This window comes from Artemia sp. Qi Xiang Cuo, chromosome 18 (assembly GCF_049724085.1).
Source record: "Artemia sp. Qi Xiang Cuo chromosome 18, ASM4972408v1, whole genome shotgun sequence".
Taxonomy (NCBI): domain Eukaryota; kingdom Metazoa; phylum Arthropoda; class Branchiopoda; order Anostraca; family Artemiidae; genus Artemia; species Artemia sp. Qi Xiang Cuo.
The window spans coordinates 36,011,832-36,036,370 of record NC_142811.1 but is presented as its reverse complement, the minus strand read 5'-3'; the positions used below and the strand labels follow the sequence as shown (position 1 = coordinate 36,036,370).

General features: G+C 35.6%; 1 protein-coding gene across 3 annotated transcripts in view; it reads right to left on the bottom strand.

Annotated features, from left to right (window-relative positions):
• Positions 1-1,275: 1,275 nt before the first annotated feature.
• The window catches only part of LOC148941447 (organic cation transporter protein-like), a 128,075-nt gene continuing 104,811 nt past the window's right edge, over positions 1,276-24,539 (bottom strand). For all 3 annotated transcript variants that reach the window (XM_089104382.1, XM_089104383.1, XM_089104384.1), the window contains 5 exons: positions 21,642-21,810; positions 13,802-14,035; positions 11,851-12,065; positions 5,309-5,496; positions 1,276-1,968 (listed from right to left, as the gene is read on the bottom strand). In XM_089104382.1, the coding sequence (XP_088960508.1) occupies positions 1,768-1,968; positions 5,309-5,496; positions 11,851-12,065; positions 13,802-14,035; positions 21,642-21,810 (1,007 nt within the window). In that variant the 3' untranslated portion in view covers positions 1,276-1,767. The remainder of the gene's footprint in view (positions 1,969-5,308; positions 5,497-11,850; positions 12,066-13,801; positions 14,036-21,641; positions 21,811-24,539) is intronic.

Here is a 24,539-nt window from a genome sequence, read left to right as displayed (position 1 = left end):
GGAATTGTACTTCGGCTTAGTCAAACGACGGTTCGGTTAAATGGGGTTGAGTTGCACGTGGGCTAAGTTGCACGAGGCTCAATTAAACGACGGTTCAGTCAAATACGGTTGAGTTGCTCAGGGGTATAGTTGCACGAGGGTTCAGTTAAATAGGGTTGAGCATGTAGATCTAGCCAAACGAGGGTTCAGTTGCACGAGGATTTGGTTAAATGGGGTTGAGTTGTACGCGAGCTCAGTTACATGGATTCAGCTAAACCCACACCCCTTTTAAACAATGTATAATGTCATTGACACTCTTTCACGTTCTTTTGTGTGCTCTTTAAATGCATTTGAATGTGATGCCATTCACAAGATAAATGCTTAAAAACATAAAGCCTCTAAAGCAACGTAAGCCAAAGAGTGCACGTCCTGCCCATGGCCCACCAAAATATTGTGCCCCACGTTGGGAATCGCGGGTCTCAACAGACAAACTAATAGTTTCAGTTAATCGACTACTTTAATTCAAAAGGTGGAATATGGAATAGCATATGGGACAATTTACAGAAGAATGGTCAAAGCAAAACATACGTTTTGGTTATTTTGACTGTTATTAAGAACCATTTGTTTGTAAGACAAAAATGGGCTTTTTAAGGGATCTAAGGTATGACAAACACAACTATGGTATCGAAAGCCATGGTACCAGAAACAGGATATTCCAGAACTTGAAAGAAAAAGAAGTTTTAAGTATCTTCAGTGATAGGAAAAACTAGATCAAACCAAACGATAGAGCTTGCACAGTTTGAAAAGATGGGCCAAAGAATATAGGTAACTTACATGAGCGAAAACAGGCGCTATTATCAATAAGAAATATTGCAAACACCCTCTAGCGTTTGGAATTTCTTGGCACTATTTTTGAAGCTTCATAATTGTGTTTGTTTCGGAAACTGAGACCAGACATTTATAATTGTACTGGTTTTTCCAATTAAACTAATTACACAAATTTTGACGTATTATGACACTGATAAAATTCCAAGGAACAATAACCCCAAAAAACTGGATATAAAAGTCAAAAAGATATAAGATATAAAATTTTGACGCATTGTGACACTGCTAAAATTCCAAGGAACAATAACGCCAAAAAACGGGATATAAAATTCAGAAAGAGACTGATTCCTCAAAAACAGATCACATCGTTCAATACAAGGATATTATATCCGAGTAGGGCTCCATAACATCCTACCAACTAAGTATCCATACACATAAAAACAAACCTGAAATTAAATTTAAAACCATTGATAGTTGTAACATAATTTATTCAGACATTTATTCAGACTATTTATTTACATCATTTTTGTCATGCTTTTGAATTGTTCAAATCAATATTTTTTTTTCTATCTGACACAAAAACAACGTGGTTACTTTTAAGAGCACCGGACAAATTTTCTAGAAGGTTGCTGAATTTCAAAAACCCTTCTCCTTTCTAAAACTGTATATATTTTTTTCTGAGTCCTATGAGAGTTGCATTTTAATATGGTTTTGGTCTTTTAGCCTTTTTAATTTTGGACAGTCTTTGGTAGAACTGAAGAGGGTGGCAAGTTTTCAAAATTAACTTTCCTAAACCTCTATCTATTGATATTTAATGGTAGCTATAGATTAATCTTCAAATTTATCCTATCAATAAATATTCAATAAATCTTATTCGATTTATCGTAGTTTATAATAGTAAAAATATTGAAAGTTAAAATAAAAGACTTCTTTGTTTACTATTAGTTCTAATTTCAACTAAAATCACGGATCGCTAATGTTTGATTGCTTATTTTTGCTCATGCAAGCTGTAAAGAAAGTGTCGCCCCTTCCAAATTCTTCGCCTTCATCCAATGTTTCGCAGATTGATTTATTTAATGTTTCAGGAAGAAAGAGAGCAGAGAAACCTGCCATCATCGCAGTGCCCCCAAAAACAGTTGAGGGAATGCTGGGACCAACTGAATCCTGGAAGAGAGCAGTATTTCAGTGCGAAACATTAAATGTCAAAATATCAGAAAATATTTGGCCTTGGAATTCTTATCTCTAAACCAAGATTCAAAGTTTAACAGAGTAGTAGACAAAAAAGAGAGAAAACAAAAAACAAACATAAAAACTATTAGTATTCGCCAGTTAGAATATTCATATCCACAGTAGAATTAGATATATACAATCAGAAAATTATAAAGCCCTTATCCTAGGTCTTACTCTTATCAAGCTATGTAAGAAAATGTATATAGAAACCCTTCCTGTGAGAGATCGAAAATTTTGGAAAAGGTTAGCGGGAGGAATATGTAATTTTCACCTTTTTTTAACTCAAAAATTATTTAGGGGATGGGGCTTACAAAACTCATTTAAGATTAAACTTACAAGTCTAAGGTTCACCTTTGTGTAGTGATTTTCAACTTCTGTTGGTTCTACAGATTCGTATAACTAAGAGAAAGTTACAAGAAACTAAACTGCACCCAGACCAAGATACACCATTGAACGAGATACACCATTGAACGGGGCACAAAAACTGCAATGAAAACACACTGTTTTTGTCGTATATTTAAGATTAATTCAAGCGCAGTACTTCAGGCTTATCACAAGTACAGCAGGAGGAATCAAGTGGTTCCGTGAATGGAACTAGTAAAAAAAATAAAAAAATGCTTGGTCGAGACTAGCCATCTACAATTCTATCTAGTAATGCCGCACCAAGGTACAAAGATGCACAAAGGTATATTTAAGATTAATTCAAGCGCAGTACTTCAGGCTTATCACAAGTACAGCAGGAGGAATCAAGTGGTTCCGTGAATGGAACTAGTAAAAAAAATAAAAAAATGCTTGGTCGAGACTAGCCATCTACAATTCTATCTAGTAATGCCGCACCAAGGTACAAAAATGCAATAAAAAAGGTCTTTTTTATTCTGAGAAAGGCTGATTTGCCTAATACTAGATTTATGAGCAAAACTATTTATTTCAGACGATTTTCACTTTATTCCCATGATTGAAAATTGTAACAAAATTACAACCAGGGATTTACGAATTATCCAACAATCTCTTATAGACCAATTATATTTAGCGTATGTTTAGCCTGGCAAAGTTGAAATAACTGAATTTGGGAGCCTTCGGAAGTTGTGCCCCACGAACCCCTTCAGAGGTCCACAAACGACTCCCGGGGGAAAGTAAAATGGTAGTGCTCAAGTGATCAACAAATTACATTGTGTTATACTAATGTAGCTAGCAACAGTGGGCCTGCGAAGTACAAAATAAAAATCAAAAGGGACTAGCAGTCAAAAATTTCGAGAAACCATGCACTGTAGTATATAACATAAAAATATAATTGCAGACAAGATTTTCCAGAGGGAAGAGTAGAGGGAAACATTCAGTACCCTTCCATCCTTACTTTAAAACATAAGATACCATGGTATAACTTAGTGCCTACGTTTTTCTGGTATTCCCCCAAAAAAGTATTAAGTAAAAGTAAAAAAAGTGTTCCTTGAAAAACCAAGTACCTTTGGCTCTACCTAGCCCCTATGTAACAGCCCTATCTGTTTAATAAGCTACCATGTACATTTAGTCACGCATACTACAGCATCAATATCTAGAAACATATAGAAAAAAGCTTCTATCTCCAAATGTATTAAAGGCAGACAATAGATTTTTTTCTACAGGGCATACGAATGAAGTTTTTTTTATTGTTGGTATTGTAGATAGACTCAAAACAGAGTTTAGGATTCGACCGTAAAAACCTCTTCCCCCCCCCCCAAAAAAAAAAAACAACTAATAAATGTAGCAGCAATAGTTGCTGGACTATTGCTGCACCCCTCAGGTGTGGTATCTTACGATGCGGCTTCCCTTATATTTCTTTTTCTTTTTTTATTAAAAACCTTGCTTTGTGTCTCAAGGTGTCCACCATAACTTAAACAATTGCGAGAACCCCAACCGCTTACTTTATATAAGCTTGGTTAAGCAACACTCGTCCCTCAAAAGAGAGGAGAGCATCACCCACCACTCACCAGCCGTCAGTAACAAGCGGCAGCTTATCCTAAGGACCAGTAATAGTGAGAAAACGTCTTTATCCCGTCTCTGGCTGCTCCTACGTTAATTTGTCTAATACCACGTTCAGCAGCTCATGTGTCTACGGGGGACTAACCTCCTTCCTGGTTTGATCTTTCCTGTCAATTCCAGCTTCAATCCATCCAATATTAATCGCATGTTCTACGACAAATACCTTGTCTCATAGTCAAGCAACGGACAAGACAGCTAGTGACTTGACGGTGAATGAAATTAGCAGTTGTATGCCCCTGTTTATTCCTATTATATCAGGGGCCAAAGGGCGTCCATTATCTCAAGGTGTCCATTATCCTAAGGACCAGTAATAGCGAGAAAAAGTCTTTATCCCGTCTCTGACTGTTCCTCAATTAATTTGTCTAGTATCACGTTCAGCAGTTCATGTGTCCACGGGGGACTAACTTCCTTCCTGGTTTGATATTTCCTGTCAATTCCAGCTTCAATCCAATCAATATTAATCGCATATTCCACGACAGATACCTTGTCTCATGGTGAAGCAACGGGTAAGACAGCTAGTGACTTGACGGTGACTAAGATTAGCAGTTGTATGCTCCTATTTATGCCTATTATATCAGGGGCACTACGAAAAAGTTATCATGACTACCCCTAATAAAGACTTGGAGAAATAGATACCACTTCCTAAACTTGGCATGAAAGTGCTCTGATCTGCTTGAAACTTATGGGCCAAAGGGAAAGAGAGGACGAATTTCCAAAGGCGTACATTGCTTCCGAGTCCCAACTTCTTTCCCTAGGAACTTACCAAGGTCTTCTTGAAATTATGAACAGATTGCTAAAGCCAAGCAGGTCTACTCCAAGAAACGTGTTGCATTACATTTCTTTCAGTCAACACAACAGAAGTATTTAAAGGTACTCGTCAAACCAGGAAAAATTTGAAGCCACTTAGGACTTAATTGAAAAAGGCAGTAGCCAGTGTTCCGTAGAAGATTTTTTTTTAGACAGAGGTATCTGTCTACTAAATTTCGAGTATATCTCAGTGCTTTTGACTTTTTGGTAAGACGGCTTTTATTTGGGACAATTTATCTTCGTTTTAAGGTTAACCTGATGATTTCATTTTTTTATTTTTTCATATTGAATTTTAGTCGCTTTAAGACTTACTTCTGCCTATTTTGGTTGTCATTTTAGCCTTTACTTTTACTTTAAAATCTTTTCTAGGGAAGCATTTTAAAACTAATTGAATAATAAACCTAATTGATTTTATGAAATCTAAAAATACGGAAAACGCTAATCTTACCATAAGAAGAACAGCTGGAGATAAAGCTCCGGATAGGCCAGCCATCATATTTCCAGCTCCAATAGCTGAGTTTCGCACAACAGTTGGGAATAATTCAGCTGTATAGTTATATATTACGGCAAACGACCCAGAAATTAGAAGCTTTCCAATCAACACAGTAGATATTTGAACAATACCCATACCATAATCTAGAAATACAAGCAGTAGCAGTCAGGGTAGCTACTGATGGAAGAATAAAAACACAAGAAATATACTTTAAACTTTCACATATTGCATAAAATTTAGATTTAAGCCCGCTAAAGCTGCGTCTTCTGAACTGCTTCATTGTAAGAATTATATGGATTTTCATCTTTTCAAAATTTTCATGTTATCAATTTTTTTCCCTTGCGGAGTGTTTCAAATTTATCTTTTCAAACAGTTCGTGGTAACGAACTGTAAGTAAGGAGCGACCCCGCTCAATAGTAACCAAAACTTAAAAAACGGAATTTTAATACCAACGTATATCAAAAGAATCGACTTATTATGCTGATTTCAAATATATAAGTTTCATCAAGTTTAGTCTTACCCAGGACAGGCTACGAGCCTGAGAAAACTTGCCTGATTTTCGAGAAAAGAGGAAACGCCCATTAAAAGTGATAGAATCTTAATAAAAATTCCCCCATCAGATTCGGCGTATCAGAGAACCTTTCGATAGAGGTATCAAGCTTCCATCTGTGAAAATGTGGAATTTTGTATTTTTTGCCAGAAGAAAGATCACGGGTGCGTGTTTATTTGTTGTTGTTTTTTGTTGTTTTTTTTCAGGAGTGATAGTATAAACCCAGTGGTCCTAGAATATCGAGGGCTCATTCAAACGATAACTAAAAGTTCTAGTGCTCTTTTTAAGTAACCAAAAACATTGGAGGGCAACTAGACCCCCTCCCGCTCACGGCACTTTTTTCTCAAAACCATCTTTTCAAAACTTTGAAATAGCCATTTTGTTCAGTATATTTGAAAGGCCGAATAACTTTACCTTTGGAGATATCATGACCCTCTACAGCCCCTGGGAAAAGGTCTTTAGGCTATAAAGTTTGCCCAATGTTTACGTAAAGTATTTTTATTCGGAAGTATGCACACATTTTCAGGTGGGTGGGGGGCAAATTTTCTACGGGGAAGGATTTTCCACAGGGAGAATTTATCATGGGTAGGGAAATTTCCAGGGAACAGATTTTTCAACAAAATCCTTCTTAGGTCTAGCTTTTTCCTTGCCGACTCAGTTTTACGCGTGGAGATGTTAAGAGTAATTGCCCGGGGTAAAGTTTCACCAGGATTGAATTGTCAAGAGGATATATCCGTGGGAAGAAGGAATTATTCCGCGGAAGTGTAGCCAGATTTCCTGGCATCATTGAAAAAACGACCAGAAATTAAAAAAAGTTTTTTCAACTGAAAGTCAGGAGCAACATTAAAACTTAAAACAAACAGAAATCCTTATGTATATGAGGGGGAGTGCTCCTCCTCAGCACCTCACTCTTTACACTTAATTTTGAATTTTGTCACAATTCTTTAAGAACGACTCGTGAAACACTAGGTTTGTTTAATTAGAACAATAAGAAGATTTTTTTAGAAGTACTAGAAAACTTTAGCGTGAAGAGCGAGGTGTTGAGGAGGAGGAAACATCCCTCATATACGTAATAATTTCTGTTTGTTTTAAGTTTCAACGTTGTTCCTTACTTTCAGTTGAAAAAACTCGTTTTTTTTATTTATTCAAACCAAGAAGCGTGTGTAAGTACTAGGGTTTAAACTCGATCATATAAACTGCCATTTTACTCAAGTATAAACATATTTTCAAAACTCACAATCGAATCTAAAAAACTCAAAATTATGTTGTTTTTTTATTTCAAAACTTCTTAATACAAAACTAATAACAAAAGTCTGAATTTTTCGGCTTTAAATTTGGAAGTCTTTATAAACGGAAAAAAAAGAACAAAAACTCCCATGAAAAAAAAAAAAAAAAAAAACAAAACAAACGCTTTAACAAAAAAAATAAAATGAAATAAAACTAGTATTTTGCCATCTAGTATTTGATGTTTCTTTGCTTGTTTTCCAATTCATAATTATGTTTCTTCAGAAACTGAGATCAGTATGTTTGACCCTTGGTGTCCAAAAAGGCTAAGGTTATTACGGTGAAGCTTTCAGGGAATGTTGAACTAATTGAAAACAAACTATTTGCTTGCTGATTGTCAAAAGGTTGCATCTCAGAAACGAAATTTTCCTGAGATGAAACTTTCAGGGAATGATCAGGAGAATTAGCAATTGACCAAAAAGCAATTTGTGCACGCTGCTACTACTTCTACTACTACGGCTACGACTAATATTATTACTTCGACTTCAACTAAGGCTAAGGGTATTGGGATAAAAATTTTAGGGAGCATTGAGGGGAAAGTTGAACTAAATTGAAACACATTATGTGCATACAGGTTGTCACAAGAGCGTATCAGTAAAATCTTAAGAAAGGCTTGGAGTAAACTTTCAGGGTATGATAAAGGGGATGTTCAATTGACAAAAAGGCAGTATGTGCATACTACTACTGCATACCACTATTACAACTACTACTACGAATACTACTACTACTAAAGCTATGGGTATTAAGGTGCATGGTACCACTACTACTTCTGCTGCTACTACTGCCACTGTATTTACTACTACTACTACTAAAGCTAAGGGTATTGAGCTAAAATTTTCAGAGGAAGTTAAGATTTCGAATTAGATCAAAACATGCTATAAGCATGCAGGTTGTCAAGAGGCAATTTGCGAAGAACTGCTTAGAATACCAAGTTGACACTTTCAGGTTACGTTGAGGGGGTTGTGGAAAAAAACAAAATGCGTTATGTGCATACTGCTACTACTTCTACTGCGACTACTACTGCTACTGACGGTAAGGGTGGTAAGATGACACTTTAAGGGGATGTTTAGAGGGAGGTTAAACCAACCACAATGTAATACGGCATAATACTACTACTACTTCTACTGCTACTTCTACTAATTCTACTACCACTATCACTATTACTGCTACGACTACTCCTACTGCTAAAGCTATGGGTATCAAGGTGAAAGTTTCAGGGAATGTGGAGGGATGTTGAACTAAATTAAAACACACTGAGTGCATGTAGGTTGTCAAAAGGTTATATTAACAATGCCTCCGGAACGGTTTAGAGCAATAAATCAAAATTTTTAGGGTATGTTGAGCAGAATGTTGAACTAACTAAAAGGCACTGTGTACTAATACTACTGCAACTGAGGCTGACGGAATTAAGGTGAAAGTTTTAGGAAGTATTTAGGGTGAGTTTGAACTAAATCAAAACAATATGTGCATGTATGTTGACAAAAGGGGGTATCGGCAATACCTCAGGAACAGTTTAGACTCTAAATATACTCTAAGCCTTAGAGTTTTAAGTTGAAACTTTAAGGACATGTTCAGGGGGATGTTAAATTAACCAAAAGTTGCTGTATGCATGCTATTATTACTAATTCTACTTCTAGAAGTTGTAGTAGTAGAGACAATATATACAATAAAGCTTAAACTGGTGAGCTAAATAAACACACAATGTGTGTATGCAGGTTGTCGGAAAGGAAGTATCAGCAATAACTCAGGAACAGCTTGGAGCATTAAGTTGTAAACTTTCAGGACATATTGAAGAAGATGTTGAATTAGTCAAAAGGCTAAGAATATTAATCTGAAATTTTTAGTGTGTGTTGAGGAGGATGATGAACTAACGAGCAGGTACTATGTGCATTCTATCACTACTAATAGGGTATTAAGGTGAAACATTCAGGGCAGATTTGGTCGGATGTTGGACTAAATCAAAACACACAAAACGCATGCGGGTTGTCAACAGAATGCATCTGCAATATCTTAGGAACAGCTCGGTGCATTAAGTTGAAACTTTCAGGGTAGGTTGAGGGGGATGTTGAACTAACCAAAAGGGACAATGTGCGACACTAATACCATTGTTGTTGCTGTTAATATTATTGCTATGACTACTATTACAGCTAAGACTAAGGGTGTTAAAGGGAAGCTTCCAGGAAATATTTAGGGGCATGTTGAATTAAGGGAAAAATTATATATGCCTGCAGGTTATCAAAAGGGCGTATCAGCAATTTCTCAGAAACGGCTTAGATTAAGAAGTTGAAACTTTTAATGCATATTTAGGGGGACGTTGACCAAACGGCACGACGTACATACTGCTAAAATTATTACTTCTAAAACTGGTACTACTACAACTACAACTGCTACCATTACTACTTCTACTAAAGCAATGGGTATTAAATTGAAACTTTCAGAGAATGTTCAACTAGATTGAAGCACAATATGTGGATGCAGGTTGTCGAAAGGGCGTAACAGCTATATTCAAGGAACTGCTTAGAATTCTAAGCTGAAATTTTCAGTATATGTTGAGTAGGAAGTTGAACCAAGCAAAAGGTGCTATATGAATGCTACTACTACTACTACTACTACTACTACTACTAAAACTATAGCTATAACTATCACAACTACTACTACAACTACAAATGCAATTGCTACTACCACTACTACTACTACTACTGCTGCTACTACTATTACTACTTCTACTACTACTACTACTACTACTGCTATTACTGCTGCTACTACTGCTACTATCACTATTACTACAACTACTACTACTACTATTTCTACTACTGCAACAACTACTACTAAGGCTAAAGGTATTAAGGTGGGATTTTCAGGGAATGTCAACGAATGAAAAGGCGCTATGTGTATACAGACTGTCAAAAGGGTGTATCAGCAATATCTCAGGATCGGCTTAGAAATATCAAGTTGAAACTTTCAGAATATGTTGAAAAAAAAAAGCCAATTTTACATCTTTGTTCTTTGTTAACTTTATTAAATGCAAAATTGGTAAGACTTTCAGCAATGAACATCAGTAATATTAAATTGTCTATTCAAGCTCATTTGTTCTTTTTTTCAGTAATTTTGGCTACGATGGTTTTTTTTTTTTTTTAATATTACGAGAAATAGAAACACATTTATGCTCATCTTCGGTCAAATATAGCTCTCACTTTTCTTTAGAAACTTCTTTTATGGAAAGTTTTTTTTAATTAATCACATTTTAAAAATGCTAAGAAACTCCAAACGCTAGATAGCTTTGGGGATTGTTTTCGAAACATATGCCAGTATCTTCTCTTACAAGTTAACCATATTCCTTGACCTAGACGGCAGTCTTCAATAATCCGGAAGATAGGAGGGATAAGGCTAGTTCAGAGCATGGGAAAGCTGATGGGATAAACGGATTGGTACGAAAGAAATTATATTTAACAACAGGTGAAAGATTTTCCTAAAAACTCAGATAACATGTGCTTGTGTGGAATTTTTGCGGCCAAAAAGTCGGCGGAAAATTTTAATACATGCCACCAAAATCAGATAAAATACTTCCGATTTAGAAGCTGTTTCATCCCTTGCTTTTTTCATAGCATGAGTCATGTCGAATAAAAACCAAAAGCATCAGAACAAACGTTCTGAACAAAAATCCTCAAATTGAGTTCTTTCGGGTGGTTTAACATTGATATGCCTTTTACTTTAAAATTATATTCTCACTTTTTGATCGATGACGGATGAGACCAATCGTAACCAAAGAAAACCTCGACCACAAAAACTGATCGGTGCGATGAAGAAAACCAAGCAATTTTCCCATTGCACTTACCGGTTATTCTGGGTTTGCTATGTTTTTGTACATGCCATTTGAAAAGTTTTAGTGCGTAGCTTTATTCAGTAATGACAGCAGTAGTAAAACCATCATATGGGGACCAGTTAGCCAATTTTCTGCGTAAAAATTGCAGCCACCAAGAAATGAAAAAGAAGCACGTAACGAGAGATTTTCAGCCAGGTCATCAGTTCTAAATCAGGTTTCATAATATTGCGATCAAAACTTTAGCAGGGCTTTTATTAAAACTACCATTTTAACCTAAATCAGGTCATCAGTTCTAAATCAGGTTTCATAATATTGCGATCAAAACTTTAGCAGGGCTTTTATTAAAACTACCATTTTAACCAGTCGTACTGCGAAGATGATAAAGCAATCCTGAGACACAATAAAACAAAAACTATTTTTTTTTTTTTAGTTAACCTCTTTTTAGAGGGTTGTCATCGTTTTTTATAGAGGTTAAAGAAAAACAATCTTTAAAAGAAATGATAATTTTCTGCTTTTCCTTGAAAGTCACCGTCAATTCATTTAGGAATCGTATTTGTGAAAAGTTCCGTTTACAGAACCTATTAGATCCTGATAGACCAAACAGTAAATACAAACCATGGTAAATAGTTAAGTTAATTAGGTATGGCAGAAGATATTTAAAAAAAAGAAAATAATCCTAACATAATGCTTCACATTAATTTGAGCACATCAATTAATCATCTTCTGCCTCTTCTTAAGGGTCACTGGTGATCAGGATGAAAGACTAAAAATTCTGAGAAGTCTATTACAGTAGCCACTTGACGAAAAAGTACGTTCAATATAGAGGTTGAAAATGCTTACCACTTGGTATATTGGCTGATACAATGCATATTATGCCTCCAAACAGCATAAATATTGACATGGTACATCTTCTGCCTATTCGGTCAACTAAAAATGGCGTAAAGATGTATGTAGGTAACTCCACCACTGATACTAAGAAGAGCGTAAGATGAGGGTTCCCTACTAAGGCAGCAGAATTGAAGGACAGGCCATAATAAACAAAACTGTTTGCAAACCTAAGAGAAATTCAACAGTTGCATTAGTTACATTTTACAATTTCATATGCATATTGACTTATATTTGATTTTGCCAATGGCACTTATTATCCATTCCTACACAGATTTCTATAATCTTTTTACGCCTACCAGCACTTGGAATGTTTTCAAGAAGTATTGTGTAAGGATAACCTTAGGCTCTCCTTTGGCTAACGGTTTTTCAAACATTAAGCTGTGCGAAAAATCTGGTTCAATTCCGATTTCTACAATTATACAATTATTATTAGAAAACGGCGAAGATGGATAATTCACATTTTGAGAATGAAGGATGACAGATTACCAAAGATTGTACTTTTTGGTTATCCTTCTGCAGCAAAACAAAAAGAAGGTCGTCCCTGAATGGAGTGGGATGAGGAGGTTTCCCTCTTACGAATCAGTTTTTGTGCTACAAGTTTTTTCTAGGCTTCCTATGGTAGCCTACTGATAAGTTTTTCATCTGTCGTGAAGCGAAAATGAGAAAACAATTTTCCCCCATAAAAAAGATTTAAAGGAAATAAAAACTCCATATATATATATATATATATATATATATATATATATATATATATATATATATATATATTATATATATATATTTTGCATATATTTTGCAATATATATATTTTGCAATATATATATTTTACATATATATCGTATTTTGCATATATTTTGTCAGCCGGAGGGGGTTGAGTTTTAAAATTCCTGGCCACCCTATTAGTACCCTTGTGTACATGTCTGCTGCAATATCAAAAAAGAAACCATAATATCGCGGATTTCATTTCCTACTCTCTTACTTATTTCTGTCACAATATTTACGTCCGGCTAAAAAAAATCTTAAGGCATCAAAAGGACTAACTTTTGCATTAACATAAACCAAGAAGCTCATGTGAATAGTGCCATACAAATACTGTGATCCCCATCTCCATCCTCTGAAACCTTCGAAAGACTTGAGTGATATTTATATTTTTTACAGAAAACAATGCGTATTCTCGAAAGTTTTGGTTTTTATTTGTCAAAATATCCGCAACAAAAAGAGGGGTGTAAAAAATAATATGACACTCTTAAAATTCTAGGAGTCAAGTTAAGCGGGATTGTTTTTCTCGCATATAATTTTTCAGTTCTAGCTTTCTATATCACATGTTAATTGTCAAATTTTTTTAAAGTTTCTCGTACATTTTTTCTATTTTACATTTGTGAGCTTTCTTTGCAAATTACAGATTTAAATTCTGTTCCAACATGGTAAGCAAATTTAGTTAATAGCTCTGATCCATTTCTGTATTATTCTGTCCTTTAAATGTTTACCACTTGTTTTTGCTTTCTTTATTTTATTTTACATACATTTTATTACAAGGCTATTTTGTTTCGAAATTTGAGTTACATTTTCTTTCCTTATTCACAAAAATAGCAAGTAAATAAAGCTTTTGACACAAAAAAAAGTTTCACATCTTTTTGTCTATTCAAAAGACAAACGAATCTTATAACAATGAGAATGCCCGCAACCTATGTTTATTTTTGCCAAAATCTTGTAAAATTAATGTTGTGCAATAAAACACCCTTTGAGACACTGCGGTCGAACTGATTAGCACGAACTACTTACTAAGAATTAGCCTAGAGCCAGGGAGCAAGTTTTTTGAATAGGTCCCAGTGACATTTTTTTAATAGCATTGTTCGTATTTAGAATTACAGCTCAACAGTTTTATCTCAACCATAAGTCTTACCAGCTGAAGCAAGCATTGAGAAGTCGTATTCTTAGTCTAGGCTTCTTTAATAGATCACATAGTCCTAGGGTCTCCCCGCTGTCGCTACTCGAAAACATGTTTGCCAGTTTTTCCTCCGATACACTAGCAAGCGGAATATCTTGTCCATTCATGGCAACAGCTTTTTGGATTATCTGTTTGGACTCTTGAATTCGTCCATGACTATATAACCATCTAGGTGATTCATCAACGAGCCTAAAATAATGAATAATCAATTCTAAAAAGGTTTCTTAACTGTAGGGCGGATAGAAACACTCTGGTCGGGGGGGGGGGAGGATCCCAAACGTAACCAACCTCTATGCTGTTTTATATGCCTCTTTATCATTTAATAGTTTACATATAATAGTCACGATCAATCACACTGAACTACGGAAACAAAATGGAGTGCTAAATGAAAAAAGGTGCACACACGAACAACTTATGTCAAAATTCACCTCTTCGTGGCATCTTTTCCGTGGTCTTCATGAAATGAAATTTGTCATACTCCTCCTCTCTCAAAAGGGTCGGACGTATGCTCATCTATGTCCAGACACAAATTCTTGCGTAGGTGCTAGCTCTAAGTCTGAGACTTAGCCGCCGCACAAAAGCCTCCTTTGAATGGTAAAAGTTTTATACATTGCTGCAGAATAAATGTATGTAGAAAAGTCTCCAGGCATTCCAAAATATTTAATTTTATTCAAAACCGTCAGTGAAAAGGGGAGACGTTTAGAATTGTTCTAACATTAGTCACGTATTTTACTAGGAAATAATCGCACTGCTATTAGCAACACATACTTATGTTTACAAGTTTATGCAACACCTGCAATTTTGCAACAAGCCTACTGCTTGTTGCAAATCGCAAGTCCTAGCTGAGTGGTTAGCGCGCTAGACTTGGAAATCTGATAACAGGGGTTCGAGTCTTGGTGTCGCTGGTTATTTCGTTTGGAAAGGGGGTCAATGGTGTGACTCTGTAAGCTCAGCCAGAAGTGACCCAGCTCTAAATGGATAGCTGGAGAAATCTGGGGAAAAAACACGGGAAGCGTCGGATGATTTGCCCTCCAACCACGCATTGCAGTCCCGGCCGAAGGCAGCAAATCAGGATATCGGTACCTGTGCTACGCAGACTCTCTGATCAGCATGCGAAAAAAAAAAACAGTTTTCTACTGCTGTAACTTACTCTGAGAGGACAAAACACTTATGTCATTGGATCCATCAGTTTCAGATGCATTTTTCAATCTAAAAAATGCCAAGCATATTTCACTGATTTAATTTGTTAAACGAATAAAACCAGCTCTCAGCTACTGAATGATATCAAAATTGTCACCCTACGTTGAAATACCATAGGACTGCAGAAAAATAAAACAAAAAGTTTCAGAGGGAGCTGAGACATTTCAACGTGACATACATACAAATACGCAGCACACGTACATTCAAATGCATATAGATGCAAACATACATATGCAAACAGTTATACATACATGTACATACACAGTGTAACATACAAAAATACATTCAATAGCGTAATATGTATCGTAACGTAACATGAAACATTTTCAGAAGGCGTGTAAGCCTCATGGATGTGTGAGATTAACCTTTACGTGCAAGACATTCTTCTATCAAAATGTTTCTAGCGATTTCTATGAAAGAAGGTTCTTCTGTAAGAGTGGGAGCAGCCGAGATTAAGAACTCTCATATAATATCATAGGCAGCGCAATAGCGCTGCCTAAGTAAAGAACGATGTTGACACAACGTATTATTTATTTTTTGGTTTTAGACCAGGGCACTTCGTATCGAAGAAGATGTCGTTGAAACTTCAAAAAGGGCTCATTCGATTGGAAATTGGAAGGACTCGTGCCCTTTTTTAATAGCCGAAAGTGATTTGAGGGCAACTAACACCCCTCTCACGCCCACCATTTCCCCAATCACATTCAATCAAAATTTTGCCACAGCCATTTTGTTCAAAGTAGTTGAAAGGTCCAGAACTTATGTCTTTGAGAATGACACCCCCTCCCCCAGGAGCCCTCAGGGCTAAGGTTGTAAGTTATGCCCTAGGGGCAAATAAGGGTTGTATAAAAAGTGCTGTCATAAAAATTTGAAAATGGGTTCATTTGATTGTAAATTGAAAAGAATATTGCACTCTTTACTATTCGAAGGGATTAAAGGGCAACTAACCCCCCTCTCATGCCTTCAATTTCCCCAAACACATCCAATTAAAATTTTGAGATATCCATTTTGTTCAACGCAGACGAAAGTTCTGAAAATTAGGTCTTTGAGGATGACAACCCCCCACAGCCCTCAGGGCAAAGGTTGTACGTTATGCCCTGGGGGCATAAAAGGTTTTTTTTATAGGAATCGTTGTTGTAGAAACTTGCCCTTTTTAATAGTCCAAAGTAATTGGAGGGCAACTAGTCCCCTCTCACGCCCACCATTTCTCCGAACACATCCAATCAAAATTTTGAGATAGCCATTTGGTTCAACGTAGTTGCAAGGTCCAGAATGACAAAACCCCCACAGTCCCCAGGGCAAAGGTTGTAAGTTATGCCCTGGGGCATATAAAGCTTTATAGAAAGTGTTGTCGTAGAAACTTCAAAAAGGGCTCACTCAATTGGGAACTAAGAGGGCTAGTGCCCTTATTAATAGTCAAAAGCGATTGGAGGGCGAATGCCCCCCCATCCCATGCCCATCATTTCCACAAACACTTCCGATCAACATTTTTATATAGCCATGTTGTTGAACGTAGTTGAAGGGTCCGGAAATTATGTCTTTGAGTATGACAACCCCCTCCCTACTGCCCTCAGGGCTAAGGTTGTAAGTAATGCCCTAGGGGCATATGAAGTTTTTACAGAAAAATTTGTCGTAACAGCTTCAAAAAGGGTTCATTCGATTGGAAATTGAGAGGGTTATTGCCCTTTTTAATAGAAAATAATCGGAGGGAGAATCATCCCCCCCCCCAACGCCCATCATTTCCCCAAACACTTCCGATCAAAATTTTGATATTGCCATTTCATTCAACGTAGTTGAAAGATCTGGAAATAATGTCTTTGAGGATGACACCCCCATAGCCCTCAGGAAAAGGGTTGTTAGTTATACCCTTGGGGAATGTAAGGTTTTTATAGAAAGTGTTGTCGTAGAAGCTTCAAAAAAGGCCCGGAGCTTGAGAAGACTAGTGTCTTTTTTATTAGTCGAAAGTGATCTGAGGGCAAATGACCTCCCCCCCCCTCTACGCCCATCATTTCCCCAAACACTTCCAATCAAAATTTTAAGATAGCAATTTTATTTAACGTATTTGAAAGGCCCGGAAATTGTGTCTTTGAGGATAACAAATCCCCCCAGCCCTCAAGATAAGGGTTGTCAGTTATGCCCTGGGGACATACAAGGTTCTTATAGAAAGCGTGGTCGTATAAATTTCGGAGGGGGCTGACTGGATGGGTAATCAGGCGCTCTACTACTCATTGAAAGAGTTAAAGTGATCGAAGGGCAGCTACCCCACCCCCCTAAACACACACACGTTGTATTGTCCTGAAATGCATCTAATATCAATTTTTAGATAGCCATTCTAGTTAAATAGTCTAAGTATCATATAACAAGGCTTTTGGGGTTGAAACAAACCCCAGAGATTAGGGACAAGGGTTGTAAGTTATGCCTAGGGGGGGGGCATTTAAGGTTTTTATGGAGGGGATGGTTGTTTAACTTTAGATGAGGCTCATTTGGTTGAAAATTGGAAGTTCTAATTCCTTTTTAAGCGTCAAAAGTTAAGAAACCCCCCCCCCTGGGAAGACAACCCCCCTTTCCCCTACAGCTCTCAGGGAAAGGGTTGTAAGTTATACCCTTGGGGCATATAAGGTTCTTATAAAAAGGGTGATGACTCATCGGATTTGTAATCATAAGTTCTAGAGCCCTTTTTCAGTGACAAATTGATCTGAGAGGTGGTATACCTCCCCCCTCCCACATACACACACACACAAACACGTCATGTTTTCCAGAGATGTATCCAATAGATATTTTGAGACAGTCCTTTTATTCAAAATAGTCCAAATACCATAATACAAGCTTTTTGAGGTTGATACAAACCACCAGAGCATGAGGGCGAGGGTTGTAAGTTTTGCCCCTGGGGCATTTAATGTTTGTATGGAAGAATGGTTGTATAAGCATTAGAGGTGGCTCAATTGGTTGAAATTGGAAGTTCTAGTTCCCTTTTCAGAGTCAATAGTGATGGAAGTCAAACAGCAGCCCTCCTCCCACCCAACTACCCCTCTTTTCACCAAATGCATCTGATTGAAATTTTACGATAACAATTTTGTTTAAAATAGTCCAAAGAACATTTAAAAATGCTTCCAGGGTTAGCACAACCCCCCAGAGCCCTGGGGCAAGGGCTTTAAGTTATGCCCTGGGGTTATATAAGGTTTTTTTGGAATGGGTGATCGTATTAAATTCAGATGGGTCTCATTTGATTTTAAATTGGAAGTTTTAGTACCCTTTTTAAGAGTCAAATTGATTTGAGAGAAACCCCCCCCCCCCACGCCCATCATTTCCCATAAGAAGTATCCAAACAAAGTTTTAAGACATCAATTTTTTCAGCATTTTCGAAAGGTTCAGTAGTTATGCTTAGCAATAGTTGTAGTAGCAGCAGTACCATTAGTAGCAGTATGCAAATGGCGCCTTTTTTTCAACATCCCCTTCAACACACGACGAAATTTTTAACTTATTACCATCAACCGGTCCTGAAGCATTGCTCATACGCCCTGTTGACAACCTATATGGGCATAGTGTGTTTCGATTTATTTCAATACAGTTACAGTATTGCCCATAATTTTCGCCTTAATACCCTTAGGTTTATTAGTTGTAGTAGTAGCACCAGTAAATATAGTAGTAGCAGTTGGAGTACAGTTAATAGTAGTAGTCTTCGCTTTAGTAATAGTAGTAGTAGTAGTAGCAGTAATAGTAATAGTAGCAGTAGTTGTAGGAGTAGAAGCATTAGTATTGTGATGCAAATATTGTCCTTTGGATATTTCAACATTCCCCACAACAAGTGTTGTAAGTTTTAATTTCACACACGAAACTGTTCCTAAGATATTGCTGATATGCCCTTTTTACAACCTGCATACGGATAGCAGGTCGTCATCCATACAACAGAAATATTTTCTGAAAATTTCACCTTCATACCTTCATAGGTTGTGGATTTTGATCTAGCCAGAAGACACTGTGTTTATTCATTTAATGCTGCTTCTACGGTTACTGTAACTAACGACACTAATGGCGTTAAGTTAAAACTTTTAGGGAACGTTTAGGAGGAATTTCAATTAAACGAAAAACCTACATGAGTATAAGACATATAAGCACTATAGGGCATATAAGGACATAGCCTGCGATGCTCTATCATAGCTAGTAATATCACTGATATTCTAAGGATTTAATTTGATTGAAAATTAAAAGTTCTAGTGCCCTCTTAAGAGTCAAAAGTAATTAGAGGGCAATCTGACCTCCTCTTTAGCTCATAGTTCTTCAGACACTTTAAAGCAAAATTTTGTTCAGCATAGCTGAATGGTCTAGGAACTATATGTCTAAGGTTATTGGGTAAATCAACCCTCAACAGTTATGTTATTTGCCCATTATGCTTAAAAAATAAATGTTGCTTTAACATTAAATCAAAACACATTTTTAATGAATGCATATAAAATAAAAAACCCTGTTGATGTTTTGGAGAAAAAGTAAAAGAATTTTTTATCCAAATTAAATGTTTTTTCTCATAATTTATATAGAGCTACGCACGAAGCTTAATTTATTTTATTTGATTTAATTTTTGAATGAAGTGTTAATTTGTGAAGTGTTAATTTATTATCTATTGAATGAAGTGTTAATTTGTGTGGTAATTTTGATTGAAGGCCTTTGCCTTCAATCAAAAAAAGTTTGAATTGAATTGAATTGTTTGCATTCTGGTTGCCAGTAAGACATCTCAGCAATATACCAAGAACGACTAAGGGTATTAAGTTCAAATTTTCAGGGCTACTTCTATTACTACTTCTGCTCTTAAGATTTTACTAAATCAAAAGAGTGTAAGTGTATCCAAGCTGTAAAAGAGCATAGATATGATTTTTTGGGAAGGGTTTATTTATCAGGTCAGCTAGAGGATGTATACGATCAAATTTAGTACTACTATTTGCGTCACGATTTTCAAGACTTTATGGTGCTCAAAATTACTGATAAAGTTTCTCCAAGATGTATATAGCAGGCAAAAGTACAAATTTTAAAAGGAAAACCGGAAAGATTAAAACTATTATTTCTTTTTCTTATAAAACGAACAGAAATCAATTAAAAATTTTTCCACAAAATAAGTTTTTTTTTTTTTAAGTAAATAACTCCATTAAACCAAAAATTAACAAAAATAGAATCAAATAATCTACCAAGCATACAACTACCACAAATCAGTATCAATAAATAAATGAAACCAAAACGAGCATAAATTAAAATCTTTAACATAAATTCTTTTAGATGTTTTCACTTTTATAACTCTAAGAAATCGAAAATTAGTTATGATTTTAAGGAATAAGTGTAAGCACATGTATATTAAACTGACAATGTACATTCATTTGAATTTTTCTAGTAAAGTACAAATTATATTCTGGTATTTAGAAAGCATAGGGGGTTTAGGACCGTACTCATTAATTTCTGCTCGTTTTTAGTTTGACTCTATTATTTATTTTAATTTCTGCTCGTTTTGGGTTTCATTTATTTAATGATACAGATTTGTTGTAGTTGTATGCTTGGTAGATTATTTGATTCTATTTTGTTCATTTTTTCTTTTAATGGAGTTCTTTACTTTTTTTGAAACACTTATTTTCTGGAAAAAGTTTTTTTTGATAAATCTCATAAATAATCAAGCTGAAAGCTCACACTTGGTAGACGCAGCATTTTTAGAAGCTCAATGACATGATCATCGTTTTAGATAAATATCTTCCTCAAAATCGATTGGAGTATCTCACACTTCTAATTAAATATTTTTAGGCTCACTTCTCGTTCCTTTTCCCCGAGTTAGTATTTATATCTATTATATGATGTTATGCCTACTGATGTTATGCATACTGATGTTATGCCCCTGATGTTATGCCTACAAAAGACTCGTACATCAAACATAATATTAATACTCAAAATTCACTTTTGCCGTGATTTACTAATTAACATATTGAGAAACATGTTTCTTCGAAAGCATTTTATATGGGTCTTTTTCTGGGTTTCATAGATATTTTTTCAGCTAATATGAATTCTGAGTGAATTTCATACAAAATACCAAAAATTTTAGGGCTTTGTTTCTGAGCAATTACTAAAATTACTAAATTATATTAAATGCAATATAACTACCTAAAGAGCTAATCAGGTGACTTGCACAAATAAACTGCAGCGGGTGCTATTTTGCGAGGACAATATAAAAAAAATCTTGCTTCTTCCCCCAAATAATTTTCTTTCAGTCAACATATCCCATTCTTCCAAAAAAAGAAAATGAACTTGATCCCCTAGCCGTGAAGCAAAACGACTTGAACTTACCAGACTGTGTACACAATTTGTCACCTTTTAATAGAACCAACTGACCGTACGAGCTGCATAGCATTAGGGTCTGTTTTCAGATGATTGATTAGCTGGGTGTGATGGAAAATATCCATATGAAGTAAGAATATTCATTGCAGCAAAAAAAGAATTGTTTCTCAGATTTGGCAGTCAATACTTTCATCATACCTTTTCAGTCTTGGCGGAAAAATATAATAGAGGAAGAAATTCGGAAGAGATAAAACAACCCCCGTAAATAGCTATTATTTGCAAAATATCTTACCACCAATGACCAATAAGGAGTAAGCCATGCAATCCATAGACCAATTGAAGGATATTCCAGTCTCTAATAGCATAACCCCAGCCAGCAACAGTCATAGCCCCACAAGCAAAGGCAAATTGAAATCCAAAGCCACAATAGGTCCTATGTTTGGTAGAGACCATCTCCATTGCTGGAAATAAATTTGACATAATAGACAGCTTATGGTTTTCCCCTTTATTCCGTCTGGCTAATTTAGATAGAACTACCCAGAATGAATTTTCTGTGATCGCATGCAGCTTTGGTTGCAGTATTATGCACTGCTTAATACGTGTATGCACCTAAGAAAAACTTTATAGAGCGGGGACTAGAATTTCTAGTTTTGATATTTGAATCACATTTTGAGATCTTTTGGCATCTTTTCCTCATAAAATTTTTATCACAGGTTTTATTTTCTGAGTTTTTTCTTATGTTCTTGTGTTTTATTATTTTCTTTTTTATTTTGCTTCTCCATCATGTATTTTTTACTTGTCACAACAAAATATCTGTCTGACTAGCCTTTTTTTTTGTTTTTCTTTCTTACAAAAATATCGTCTAAGACGTTCTTATTTAAAGATTTGAGTGCCTTTTGTTGTTAACATTTTGAAAGTAGAAATACTACTGGGCTCTGGAAAAACAAAATACACAAAGGCTCTAGAAAAAGAAGGAATTATTAGCAGGCGTCATAAAAAGCCCCCAGCTCTGCAGGGTTACCCAAATTATGCAATTGGTCCACACAAAGCTACAGCTTCACAGATACATTTTAATAGAATGTGATAATATTCAACCTTGCAGCAATCAGGATGAGACAATAATTCTCAATGTGCTTGTGTGAAAACTTTAAAGTGAAGACCATGCGTCGGTATCTCCCCTCCCCCAGCCCATCTCCATCTCTATTAAGTATTTTTGATTGATACCCTTGGTGGATTCCATGGTATTTAATGGCTGATGAGATTGTTAATTACAAATTTGTGGCGATTGTTGTAATTTAGAATTCGGGCAATTTAACAAGTGATTTTTCGAATCATTCTATTCTTTACTTTTCTGAGAATTGGGAATTGCTCCCAAAGTAAATACTTGACTTCTTATGTTTTCGGCCCAGTATCCATCTTTTTGATGTAATGGGTTAAAAGTAAGTAACATTATTATTAGTGTCAGACAATACTACTCTAATATTTTACAAATAATGTTTTTTGATTTCAGCTAATTCGTTAATTAAGGATCTCTGGGGTTTCTGAGCACAAACTTGAAGCTACAATTGCAATGCTGAAGTATGACTAGCTTACTCCCATTCGTGTGTTATTAATTAATATTAGCTGCACTTGTTAATAAAATGCATGAGCAAAAATTAACAATGTTATTATAATTAATACCAACTATATTAAATACATATTTTACAGATAGTGCTTGATGTTCACCAAAGTCGACATTTTTCTGAGATTTCTGATTATTTTTTATCAAAAACCTGAGGATGAAATTGAATTACTGAAGTATTTCAACTAAAAAGCTAGTTGCAATAAAATACTCCATCTGGTCTATTAATTAATATTATCTGCAATTATTAATGAAAACTATTAGCCACAATTGATGCAACTACTATATATAAAAACTATATAATTAAAAAGCGAAGAGAAATCAAGTTAAAAAAAGAAAACTTATTCTCATGAAAAGCAAAGGGCAAATCAAAACAAAATAAAAAATGAATCCAAGCCTAAATTGTAGAAAGAGTTCCATAAATAAAGGTAGCATTACCACCCTAGACCCCCCCCCCCGCCCCCCAAAAAAAGGATAGAGTCGAATTTGCATTCTTCTGAAAATATATTTATTTTTTTATATCATGTTTCTTTTTTCGTTATAACATAAAGAATTATTCTCAGGAATTTTTTCGGCTTCCAGGAATTCATTTTATTGATACTTGGTTGCATATATACGACCATCCAAATGGTTTTATAAGTCTAATAGGTCATGTATATTCATCGATTGCATCTTTCTTTTTGAGTACTGAGGACAGTAAAAATGAAATCTGGGCGTTTGAACTGGTTAAGTTGAAACTTATACAACCGTTTATATGTCAAAATATTACGAAAACTCGGGTATCCAACACACAACCTTATATGTAGATCACAGTTCATATAATTATCCAGTAAGCTTATCGCAGATCATTTCTGGTCTTCGTTCTCGGTGCGAACAAAAAGCTTCTCCCACTTCTTCGTGCAGTTATTAATAGCGGGTTTCCACTTGTTTCCGATTGTTTCGTGTAAAGTGCATTATTCGTAATAGCGGGTTTCCACTTGTTTCCGATTGTTTCGCGTCTGACTTGTCTACCCGTGAAAAGATCTGACGCCGCTTATGTTTCTACGTTCTCTGGAGCACTCACACCCCGGTCCGGGTTTTTATAATGGGTCAGATAGGGAATGATCATACTGGATAATTATATGAACTGTGATGTAGATAAACAGTTTTGGTAGTAACGGGCACCTAGCCTAAAATGACAAGAAATGTGGACGAAAAATCAGCCAAATACCTGAAAATTTTAAAATTAGTTTTTTGTTTTTTTTTTGTTAGATTAAATCCACTCGCTACGTGATTAAGCTTAAAACATATAATCGCGAAGAAAGAAAGAAAACGAGGACAATTAACAGACAGTGACAAAATTGAAAAATTTAGGTCAAGACCTTCGCTTGACCGTCCTAAGTGCAGAATAAAACTGATAAAAATATAAAAAACCAGACCTTAAAGTAAAATCCCAAAACTAAAATCGGATGACCCTTTCTCAGTAACGGTGAAGGGTAACTGAATAAAAAACACAAGTCTAAATGGCATTTCACAAGTTCATTTTACGTAAAGCACTCTTAAAGGCTAATCGTTTTCAAGGTAGATCAT